Source organism: Eptatretus burgeri, chromosome 9 (genome assembly GCF_056783735.1).
Source record: "Eptatretus burgeri isolate ZD-2024b chromosome 9, Ebu_testis_v1, whole genome shotgun sequence".
NCBI lineage: Eukaryota > Metazoa > Chordata > Myxini > Myxiniformes > Myxinidae > Eptatretus > Eptatretus burgeri.
Window position 1 is genome coordinate 100,710,858 of NC_140969.1, and position 12,500 is coordinate 100,723,357.

Consider the following 12,500-nt stretch of genomic DNA (forward strand, 5'->3'; position numbering starts at 1 on the left):
CCCACTCATGGTGAACTCGAGTCAACATATCTGGTGTTATGCAAGTAATTCCACTTCGATGTGTTCCTTTAAATGATCCATGTTCTGAATCTTGTCGTGTGTGTCATGTGTGATGTGCTTGCCATGTTTCCTGCTAAAGTCAATTGCAACCTTGTGACAGCTTCCCAAGCCAGCCATGAGAATGATTTCAATACGTTCTTCTTTTGACAAAGGCATTATTTAAGGGAATCTGAAAAAAAGAAGATATAAGCTATGTATGAAGAATTTCGGGAGACATTTTGCTGAAAGTGTTAATTTTCCCTTTGTATGGAGACTTTTAGAACACCCTGTATAATTTTTTGAACGTCTGGTTTAGGTAATGTGTATCCAGCCTCCCTTAACTGCTTACTGTATCTGTTCGATTCCTGCTGTCTCTCTCTACTTACACGTCATTGTCATTACCTTCGCATTCTGCGAAAGGTTATGTTTTGGTCGCTGTGTATTTATCTATTTGTGAATATGTGTGTTTTGTTTGTTATTCGCATAACTCAGAAAGTATTAAACCGAATTGCATGAAATTTGGTGGGATGATTCGTGAGTATCCAAGGACGATTTGATTAGATTTTGGGAGCGATCGGGTCAAAGGTCAAGGTCAAGGTCATGAAAAGGTCAAAAACACTTTTGAGCATAACTTCCTTCATAATACAGCTATCGACATGCAATCACCGCCATATTGTTCCATGACGAGATACCTTTCGGATATGTAGTGTCGGATTTGACGTAACGTCATCGGAAGTGCGTCTAAATGACGTCACAAGATGACGTAAATTTTCAATTTTCGATCTCATCAGTTTTGATCATACCGTTTTGTAGGACTTACCTTAAGGACGTCACACACCAAATTTGACTTCGATCGGACTGACCGTTATGACGTCATTGACGTTTGAACATGACGTTTTTCAATTGTGGCTAAAATGTCCTGATATTTTACATTCAAATATCTATATAATTTATAAAGCAAAGTCTCCCAAATCCAGGCATTAGGATCAGCACCAAAATATCTGTTTATTGATGTACAGGTTTTGCCAATTAACTCTGTAGTCAAGGTCACACTCAAGGTCAAAATATACTTGTAGGCATAGCTTCAGATCTAATAGAGCTATTAACATGAAACCAACGTTAAAACGTTCAGTGAACTACAAGCTTTCAGAATGGTAGTCCCCGATTGGACGTGATGTCCCCGGAAGTGTGTCAAAATGACGTCAAAAGATGACGTCATTTTTCAACTTTTTAATTTTTCAGTGTTTATCATTCCATTTTGTTGGACTGCCTTCAAGGAGGTTACACACCAAATTTGACGTCAATCGGACTGACGGTTGTGACGTCATGGACGTTTTAAAATTACGTTTTTCAAATGTGCCCGGAAAAAAGTTGCGGCGGCGAAGGTATGCGCTCTACCGAGTGCCCGTTCTAGTTTTAATGCATTTTATGCCCTCTATGTTTTCAACATGAAACACTTTGTTGTCATGTCACTCATTATCTTTATTATGCAGAACTCTTACGTTCCTCCCACATCTAATTCTTACATCTTTACATCCTGCCTTTGACTTGTATTTCTTGTGAGAGTCCACGTCCTACATACATTGGTATATTCGACATTGTATTTTAAATATATCAGTGAAGATGTTTCCTGTCCTCCTTTCCTTTATCACTCATACTCTCATTGGAAAATGTTGCATCAAATGACAGGTATCAATAATGTGTGCCTTTTCCACCTCTTCCTCTACCTTCCAGAAACCTTGCCAACAACAGCTTTCGCAGCCTCTCGTGGAAAGCATTTCGTGGATTGAGTCTCAGTAATCTGTAAGTGAAATTTTCATCATGTTCCCATCATTTTTTTCCTTTTCTGTTTCTCACATCCTCCTTCCTTTCTTTTTTTTTTCTTTCTTTATCTTCCTTTTTAAACTTCCATTTTGTCTTCCTTCTTTCCTTTTTCTTTATTTCCTTATCATTTTTTTTTGCTTCCTTCTTTCTTTTGATTATTTCTTTCTTTCTCTATCTCCTTTTTTTTTTTCCTTTTCTCAAGCTCCTTTTATGATGTTATAATTGTCTTACCTTTGCAAGATTGTGAGTACTTCTGCCCACTTCATTTATCCAAACACCTGAGGTTACACCTGCAACGACTACTTTTCATTTCTTCTTTTCTTTTTATGCCTCCACTGATGAAGTCACCGGAGGCATGTTTTTGGGTTGTCTGTCCGTACTTCTGTCCGTGTGAATTTTCTCTGTTTTCTCTGCAATTGCTTGTCTGATTGACACAAAATTTTCACCGTAGGTGCAACTACTCATGTAGAATGTTTTAATGATATCATAGGTCAAGTGGTGTGGCAGCCATGTTGGAATAACAAGGAAAAACTTTGGACCTCTGTATCTCCAAAACTGCTCCATGGAAAAAATTGATACTTGGCACATGTCAACGACTCCCCATGGGAAATACATGTGATTTTTTTTCTTTTTGTTGATGTAATAAGTGACTTCGTTGTGACGTCATAATTGCATACGTCAAATGCTTTATTCGATCAGTATGAATTTTTTTAACGGTCATCGAGGGCTAAATTGTATGGGGGGGGGGGTATTGATAATGTCATCGGTCATGCAGTTCGGCAGCCATATTTTTTTAACGTAAAACCTTTAGAAATGTTCTTCTGCAGAACGGCTTGACAGATCAAGGGGAAACTTTTCACCCACATGTTTCCCAAGCCTTGGGGATACCAGGTTGTTCATGAATAATTAATAGGTCACATGGTAAGGTAGCCATATTGGATTGAACGAGAATCTTTAAAAAATTATATATTTTTGACCGCTTCATCAATCGACGTGAAATGTCAAAGTTTTGATCTAGTAGTCTTGGGGAATATGTGGTTTAAAATTCAACCTGATCAAGACGCATTGTTTGGCAGCCAGATTTATTTAATATTTTGAGTCTGAGTTCAGGGATTGAAATCAAACTAGGTATAAGTTTGTATAATGATGTAATCATGTGGGCAGAGGCATATCCGTCAATGTCGTGATGTCGAAGAGTGCTGTTCTATTTTTACATGATATAATGCTTGTAGTGGTGCTGCCACAAACACACACACACACACACACACACACACACACACACACACACACACACACACACACACACACACACACACGAATATACACAACACGAGACTATTAGGTGAAACCAACATTACAACATAGCCACTGAGTTTGGTTGAAGTGCCGTCACTTCCCGTGGCATTTTGGATACAAGCAACGTCGCCACAATGGCTTTGATTTTTCTCACCGCCCTCAGCGGGCATTTCCTTCGAAGGAATTTCCTCCTTCCTATGGGAATTGTCCATGCTCTTAACCATTTAAATGCTGAACATCAAGCGAGGAAGCAGCACATACCATTTTCAAAGTCTTTTCGTGTGACTTGGCCGGGGCTTGAACGACCTACCAATTCGTTACTCAGGTTATTGGCCATATTTTTTCATTACTTTTTTGCTTTCCCCTTCCTTTGGTCTATTTTTTAAGGATTCCTCTTATTTTTTAAATTTATTTTATTATTAAAAACTTTTTTTTAGATCCACTTCAAAGGATTCAGGTTGTTTGTGTTTTCAGAGGGAGCAGCGTAGTGGCAATCCAAAATTGCTCTTGAAGGTATTAAGACTCGACTACAGTCTGTGGACTGCTCCAAGTGTGGACCACTGCAGGAAGTACAGGCAGTGCATGCAGATTACCGCCACTGTGAATGTCATTCATGGGCCAGATGGATTTTTTTATTTTCCAAAATCCAATAGCAACACGATACTTTGACGTAGACTAGCTTGGGTTCCAGAAAGTTTGAATCCCAATTCGGAATACTGCCACCTTGAGGTGAATTGAAACTCATTATGTGGGATGCCAGTCAAGTGTCGTCATCATTTTACAGCCATCGTACCCACAGTTGATTTCTCTTCTTTTTGTTTTTGTGAATATTTGTTTCAAACTTTTACTTTTATAAACACGACTTCATTCTCATTTCCAAATTTTCTGACCATTGTACAGGGTGGTCTAAAAGTCTCTTTACCTCTGATAAATTTCTCCCACCTCCCTCCGTCCCTTCCCCTCCGCTTCCCCCCCACCGTGGGGTGCAAGGAGAATGATTTGAGCTCATACAGATACGATGACTAATTTTATTATTGTAAGTATTGCACAATATGTATGTAAAAAGAGTTTCAGAAGGAAGGCTTTCCTGGGGAGGAGTAAAACGACTTTCAGGCCTCTGTGTACAATTTGTTTTTATCAATTTGTGTCGAACATCATCCGCATTAATCACACCGGCCGTTGCTTTTTGATTGTCTTTGTGCTTCATTCCTATAAAAGCACTAGACAGTGCAGTATAATTCGGAATACTATGTTTGTTGTATAGCAGTGCTAATAAAGGTCGACTTGGCGAGTATCCAACACCGTAATGCCTTGAACAAGGAATTGATTCCTTATTCACCGGCACAAATAAGGGAGGATAAGCCATGAAAAAAACACAACACACATCCCGCTGTTAGTTATTTTGTGGCAAATGAGATGTGGTTAGCAGAACTCGTCTCGTACACTCCAGTCAAACCCATTGCCTTCATCTCGCCTGGCTTTGATGTATTAACTGATGTGTAAAAGCTGTAATTATAATTGGGTGGCTGGCATAACGGCAGGTAGCTTTGTTCAAAAGCATCTCTTACGTTCCACGCCTTAACTAATTACGGCCTGTTTGCATACTGCCATTGGCTGTCAGCCTTAAATCTCAGCCTCTGAATGAGTTTCTGAAACAAATCGGTGCGTCCTCTGATCTTTCCTATGCAGGTACATAAAATTGCCGTAAATCGTCATCGACCTCCGATCGGTTTGTTTCACGGAACAGACTGGGACTCTTTGAAGGAATGATTATATACAGTCTCACGGCTGCCTTTATCTTACTGGCTTGCAAAGTCCCCGATGTAAACCAATTCTTTCCCTTTTTTTATTTTATTTTATTTTTTAAAGAAACCTTCTTTTGAGAACAAAGCAAACTTTTGTGATTGAATGGCTTAAGCTTTGTCCAAGCAATCATTCAATCCTGACAAATTGAAAATCTCATTTATTAACTGACAGGAGCAATGGTATCCAGACCATTTCAGTTGTCTCCTTCAGTTTCATTAGTGGCTGTTGTGAAAGTTTGTTGTGCGATGGCTTCTCATGCCTAAAAATTTACAAAACGTGCATTATCTATATATTACTAAAACTCTCATCTTGTATATATATGTATGTATGTATGTTCCCGAAATGCAGCCAAAATGGTACACGATAGCGCAAAAATTTTCAGCCCGACTAACTCGCCATTCTCCTGCGGTGTGCAGTATCAAGTTTTGTTAAAATGGGGCAACGGAAAATTATTTAAAAATCAATTCCCGATTCAGTCAAGCACTCTTTAGGAGTATTTGATCAATGCAAACAACCTCAGTGGTATAGTTCGCTGGAGATATCTTTTTTATTATTTTTTGAAATGATGTTTTTATCAACCGCTGTCTTAATGGGAGAACCCAATGGGTTCACGGGTCGTCTAGTTGGCTATAATTGCAACATGCGCTGTTAAGAAAGAACGATGTTGAGGAAAGGAAATAAAAAAGTGTGAATGATAGAATGGTTCAAGAGAAGGAGTGAAAGAGGTAGTCAATCTGAATATTCGGGAATTGTTCGTGGAAGAGCCGAAGTTTCATGAAGTGCATGTGATTCATCCAAAACATTTGATTACCTTGATAAAAAGCGAAACCGTACTTCAGGAAGTGTGATGCGCTTTTGAGAAATTGGAATCCACCTGCGACGAGGTGAGAAACCACACCTCATCTTTTTCATGCTTTCTTCTGCTTCCATTGATTATTTATGCATTCAAAACTAATGGATGTGACCGATGAGGAATCCAACTTGATCAAACTTTCCCAGTTACAACTGCCATTGAAAAACAGGACAGTTTTATGTCCACACCAGCTATGCCTCATACTTTCAGCTCGGCATATCTTGGATTATTGTATCTTGTTTATAAAACTTTCAGAATGCCCCTCGTAATTAAGCCTCCCTCTGTAGGATAGAGGGAGGCTTATACCTGTTGTATGGTTTGTTTCTACAATTAGTACCCCCAATTTTAATGGCACCTAAAACGTTCTTACCCCCCTAAGAGTACTGAACCACCATTTAGGTTTAATTATTAATTAATTAATTTTCTCCCTTTTTTTGTGTGCCAATGTCCAAGCTGTATATCGGAGCCGGAGAATATTTTCCGAATGAAATTTTGCTTCAATAATGAGAATAGAAAGCATGCAGGGTTGACGTATTTTTTGACCTCTCTCTAATTTTAACCTTTTGAACCCTGAGCTCCTTGGACTTTCGGCTCCCCCACCCTGGACCCCCTGGAGAAAAATCCGATCACTCGGGTATAATGAGGTTTGAATAGCAGCTGGTAAAACGGCCGCTAGGGTTCAAAGGGTTAAGGTCATGACCCATTTATAGACATTTTTACCAGAACATAACTCAGGTTTGTCCAAAGGCAATGAAGGCAGAGGCATGTTTCCCAAGACGGAAGCCTTAAACTGCTGGTTTGAACAATTCCCTCTTGGCTCGGGGGTTGTTGTTGTTGTTGTTGTTGGTATCTTTGGAGAGTGTTTTCCCTCTTCCCGATCCCATTGCTCACACAGACCCTGTCCCTTTCCTTTCAACTTCTTTTTATGTGCTAGTGGTGAGGCTAAATGGAAGTTTAATAGGCTGCATTAAAAAAAACAACAAAATAAATGCTGTGGTTGGTTGTCCTTTATTATAGTCCTTGCAACCAAAATTTAACATTTTTCACCATAACTCGACAAAGCTTTGTCTAATTGAAATGAAATTGCCCTCTCTGGATATTTTGGAGCAAACGGCATTTACACTTAATTTACATTATACCCCTCTGGATTAAAGGTGAAGGTCAAATGGCGGTTTGAGGCAAAAAACATTTTTTGTCATCGCTCAATTTTGCCAACACATGCTGATGAATCTCAAAGACCGCTTGGCTTTTCAAGATGATATTGCATCACAATAGTGTACCTGCACTAAAGTTGTGCACCTGAAATTTCTTTCGTGCCCTTAACCTACTTTTTTCAGACTGTGACCTAATTAACAAAATACACCTTTTTGATCATGACTTGAATAATTCTCCTCCGATTTTCATGATGTTGAGTTTTCTGGATAGATTGTAGATGGGACACTTTTTTTTTTGTTAATTTGCACTGTATCTCTAAATGTTGAAGGTCAAGGTCATATTGCGGTCTGAATAAAAATGGCCATCATTGGATCGTGGGTGCTGAGTGAGGCTTCCCCTTGGCGCTGGCTTTCTCGCTCTACTTTGTCAACCTTATAACCGATACATAATCGGCAAATGCACACATAAAAGGTTTAATGTTATTCTCCCTTTCAAAAATATATGTGTTAGAATCAGCATCTCACATTGTTGAAACAAAGTTGCTTTGTGTTTGATGTTAAAAAATAAAAAAATCAACGATATTTCTGAAAAAATTATCCGACAAGACGGGACCAGGTGACACAAGAAACATTTCCAAGCCCACTCCCAGAAGATCCACTGCAACATTATCCTTTGGTAATCCAATTGTGATTGGAAATTTTACTCGGTGTTAACTTCTGTGTTATAAACAAATATCACATAGTGTGGTTGATGTTTAAAGTATAATTATTCAAAATAGTCATTTTAACAAAAGCAGCTCGTGAGGGGATCGGGACCTCATTTGGAAGATGAAGGTGTTCCCACGTTCCTCGTCTGTTTATTTCTTTTTCCAAGTGACAAATCAAATTTAATAGTCTTATGACGTCTTAAATGGTGCACGATATTAAGAGGGCGATGGGAGTTTAATTTTATTCTACTTCTGACGCGCTGTTGGTTGCTTAGCCCGATAGCAATTCGATTTTCACAAGTCAGATTCCAGGATGTTACAGAATGTCTTGTGGCCAGTGACACTACCTTAATTTGCAGAAACCGTTAGTCAATGAGGCTGGGATAATGGGCATTTGGATTGAGCACAATGTCGTTGGGCAATTTGCGGAATCGTGTTCTCCTCTTTACCGGTCTCCTAATACATGAATTGGACTGGACACATGCACAGCGAGTGAATGTGAAATACGGAACAATGAGAATTTAACCGCATATTTTCCGTTCATTTTAATAGCATTTGTGCGAGGAGGTGGTCAGCCAGGAAGGTAGTAAAGTTCTTTGTGTGCAATTGCCAAACTTGTCTTGTTGGAAGGAGACATCTGCGTCGCGTTGATGCAACCTGCCAGCATCTGTGCCACTACTGATGTACACCTAAACAATTAACCTCTTAAGTCAGCCAAGAAGCAGATTTTCTGATTAATATTAAAACAATCACTGCTTCACCACATAGTATACCTCTCTTACATAAAAGCTGATATACAATCGAATTTTTAAAAATTCCTTACAGAACCTTGCAAGTTGTGGGGTTTGAGGGGGGAGGGGGAGGGTTGAGGGGTGAGGGGAGATGTGGGTGGGGTTATGTTTGCATTTGACTAGAATAACAAGAATGGTCTTCTTGATTGTTACAATCGAAGAATTTTCTTCCACTTTGTCTTTGATTTAAATGTCTTTGTAAATGCTTCCATTTTTATTGCTTTAAACATTTATTCATTATTACCTGTTGCTGTATAGAACCAAATGCATGATTTATAACCACATGTGTATGTTCTTTCATTTCACATGGATGACATTGAAATATGAGCCTTGACTGAGTTAAACATAAAGCTGGAGGCCTCCGAGGCTCCTGTATGGGGTCTGAGAGAGCAATGGGACCAGGATGAGGGAAAATGTTCATATCAAAAGTAACAACAACAACCTCTAGAGGGCAGTGTTCAAACCAGCAGTTTAACACTTCTGTCTTGGGACACATGCTTCTGCCTTCATTGCCCTCATTGTCTTCATTCATCATCGGCAAGATATAAATAATCTTAAAAATGAAAGACTCGTGAAATATGGCTCCCCTCTGTCGACTGGTGCTGCTGCTTTCTATCTTTCCCTTCTTTCAAGGCTGTGGTGGAATCTAAGGCCCTCAATGTCATTGGCATCTCACAACAGGAGTTCGAGTCTGAGTCCGCCTCTTGCTCACTGTAGGCAGGTTTGTGGCCTTGGTAGTGGGTTTCTTTTCTTCCGGCTCGATTCTGGTCTTGCTATCCCTGCCCTCTCACGTCTTTGCTTCATCCCTGCCCAATCCAGGTCGTTCATGTTTTTAACCAGAAACCATATTCTTGTTATCCTCTCCAAGTCTCAACTTAATATTCACCTCCATTCGTTCATTCATTCATTCTCTTCTCTCGACTGTATTATTGTCTTTCTATGCCTGTTGTTTTTTGCTCCTTCCTCCAGGATCTCAAATCGGTTGACCGCTCTCATCTCGTGGTTTCTTGCATTGCTATTTCTGAGCTTTACTACGCCTGTTGAGACTTTGTTACCACTATTAACCTGAAATTAACCTGTGCTGTGAGACATCTGTACCAGCGAGCACACTGACATTGGCAGAGGTTGGAATGGTCGCAAGAGGATTACCAATGTTGGTCCAATACCGGGAAAATGATGTCTATTTTCCAGCATTGATCCAACGTTTGTCCAGCAATTAACCCAATGCTCGTGTTTTAGCTGGGTATGTTCTTGCCCTTTGCCCCATTTTATATCTGTTACCTCTTTACTCCCTATTCATGTGCTATTCGATGTGCTTAAAAACCTGCATTAAAAAGACTTTTGACTGAGCCTGCATACTATTTGGCACCACATTGCACTAGGGGTACTGAGCAAAACCAACATAATCAGTGATGTCAGATTGTCAGAAAGAGGAAGGTATATTAGGACGATGAGGGTTGGAAGAGATATTATTACAGGGATGGTGACAGTATCCTTCAGCGGATAGGATAGCTCTGAGATGGTTTACTTGCCTTTGAGCTGTCTTGTCTAGGTTTGATTCCTGGCATGACTATAAACTGTCATAATGGAGCTTTGCAGACACTATTAATCAGTGAGTTTGCCATCCTTGAATAAGATGTGAATGAGACTGATTGATTTACTAACATTTCCTTGCAGGTGTTTATGATACCACAGTACCTACCAAAAAGTGTAGGCCATTGTGTGCCAGTACCTTGCCCAAACTTTCAATTCTTACCTAAATCTGCAGGGAGTTGTTTGGTGGTGGAGTAAGTAAAGTCTTGTTGCTTTGCTGTCAGTGCTGTAGGTTCAATTTCAGTTGCTACTCATTGGATATTTCTGCACTCTGGGAAGGCATGACCACCAATCCAGGATTAATTCCAACCTTGAAGCATTTACCCGTCATGAGCGCCTGGGCGCTCCATAAAAAGTAAGGGCTCAAGCCCCAATGACTTGGTTTTCTTCGTCAGTCTCCTGTGCCTCGTGATGCCCGAGTCAACCACTGTACGCCACTCATTACCAATGATTCACCGGGTTTTTTGAGCTTATCCAGAATTTACATTCCAGATAAGGTATTGTCATCGTGCACCATCCATCCGTCCATCCATCCATCTCCTTTTTCGACTTCTCTGGCCAAACCGCTGGGGTGATCCAGCTGAAATATTTCAGCAACGTTCCTCTTCTGACTGGTAACAGGAATTGCAAAGCTCATTCCGGTCACATGACTTCAAGTTGTTGAAAATGGCTAACGTAGTATATTTCTTTAAAAAACCTTTTTCTCCAGACCCAACAGTCAGAATGCAACCAAACAACCTTAGGCCAGGGTATGTACTGTATGTTAAATTATGGAGCTCATGCCGATCACTTGACTTGAAGTGTGTCAAAATTGCCAACTGAGACAATTTTTGGGAAAATTGCGTAAATTCCTTCAAAAATCTTCTTCCCCAGAAACCACCAGTCAGAATGCTACCAAATTTGGGTTACAACATTAGGACAGGGTTGTGATGTTAAATTGTGGAGGTCATGCTGATCACATGACCGGAGGTGTGTCAAAATGGTGGACAAAGTAAAATTTTTGGAAACTCTTATAAATTCCTTTAAAAATCTTCCTCACCAGACCCACCAGTCAGAATTATACCAAATTTGGGTCGCAACGTTAGGCCAGGGCCCAGATAAGCTACAGGTCCTGTGGTCCTATTTTTTTTTTTATTTTGTTCTTGTGCAATCTCATGCAACATACTCCAGGTCAGATTTCTCCCTGCCAAGTAATGTTTCACTATCCCCTCCCAGATTATTTGTTGTCTGCTAAATTTGCTTCTTCCGTTCGGTTTCGAGCAAAAGACCTGTCCCAACATACCAGCTTTCTGGAAGTTGATAAGAATGTCCAAGCAGACACATACATTTCCAACATATAATTGATCTTACATTCTTTCTTTGTTCTCTTTCTTATCTTTTAATTGCTTATATAGTCATGCCAGTGACAACCAATAACATTTCTGAAACATCTAATTCCCTTTTGCTCATCTTATTAATTTAACATGTTTCACGTCCACATAAAAGCACAGTTAAAACATTTGCTAGTGTGTAATCACGTCCCTGACTTCCATATCTTGATTAATATAATGGAGCTAATGCATACATGGCTATATATATATATATATATATATATATATATATATATATATATATATATATATATATATATATATATATATATATATATATATATATATATATATATATATATATATATACTCTGACCATGTTGAGTACAGTATAGATATCCCAGTCTCTGACCCAGTCATCTGGCCATAACAATTTGGCCCTTGTCAAAGTCGCTCAGGTCTTTACTCCTGCCTATTGCTCTTGCATTCAACACATCAACTTCAAGAACTGACTGTTCACTTTCTGCCGAATATATCCCACCCCTTGACAGGTGCCATTGTAACAAGATAATATCAATGTTATTCACTTCACCTGTCAGTGGTCATAATGTTTTGGCTTATCAGTGTATATATGTATGTTTATATGTGTGTGTGTGTGTGTGTGTGTGTGTGTGTGTGTGTGTGTGTGTGTGTGTATATGTATGTGTGTATATATATATATATATATATATATATATATATATATATATATATATATATATATGTATGTGTATATATATATATATATGTATGTGTATATATATATATATATGTATGTGTATATATATATATATATATATATATATATATATATATATATATATATATATATGTATATATATATATATGTATATATATATATATATATATATATATATATATATATATATATATATGTATATGTATGTATACATATATATATATATATATATATATATATATATATATATATATATATATATATATATATATGTTTGTATAAATATTTGTACGTTCATATGTTTTTGTATAGATGTATATATGTTAGGGTTAGATGAGGAACCATTTAAACAAATACAAACTAATTGAAAGTAGTCAGCATAGGTTTA

The 12,500-nt window shown here is 38.5% G+C and overlaps 1 protein-coding gene and 1 long non-coding RNA gene across 3 annotated transcripts in view; both read left to right on the plus strand.

The window, feature by feature from the left end:
* LOC147020748 (BDNF/NT-3 growth factors receptor-like) overlaps positions 1-12,500 on the plus strand; it is a 576,920-nt gene that overhangs the window by 49,876 nt on the left and 514,544 nt on the right. For both annotated transcript variants that reach the window (XM_085896363.1, XM_085896362.1), the window contains exon 4: positions 1,774-1,842. In XM_085896363.1, the coding sequence (XP_085752489.1) occupies positions 1,774-1,842 (69 nt within the window). The remainder of the gene's footprint in view (positions 1-1,773; positions 1,843-12,500) is intronic.
* On the plus strand, positions 5,745-9,780 carry LOC147020749 (uncharacterized). The gene is made up of 3 exons (XR_015062107.1): positions 5,745-5,849; positions 9,104-9,191; positions 9,440-9,780. It is a non-coding gene; the product is annotated as an uncharacterized LOC147020749 (long non-coding RNA).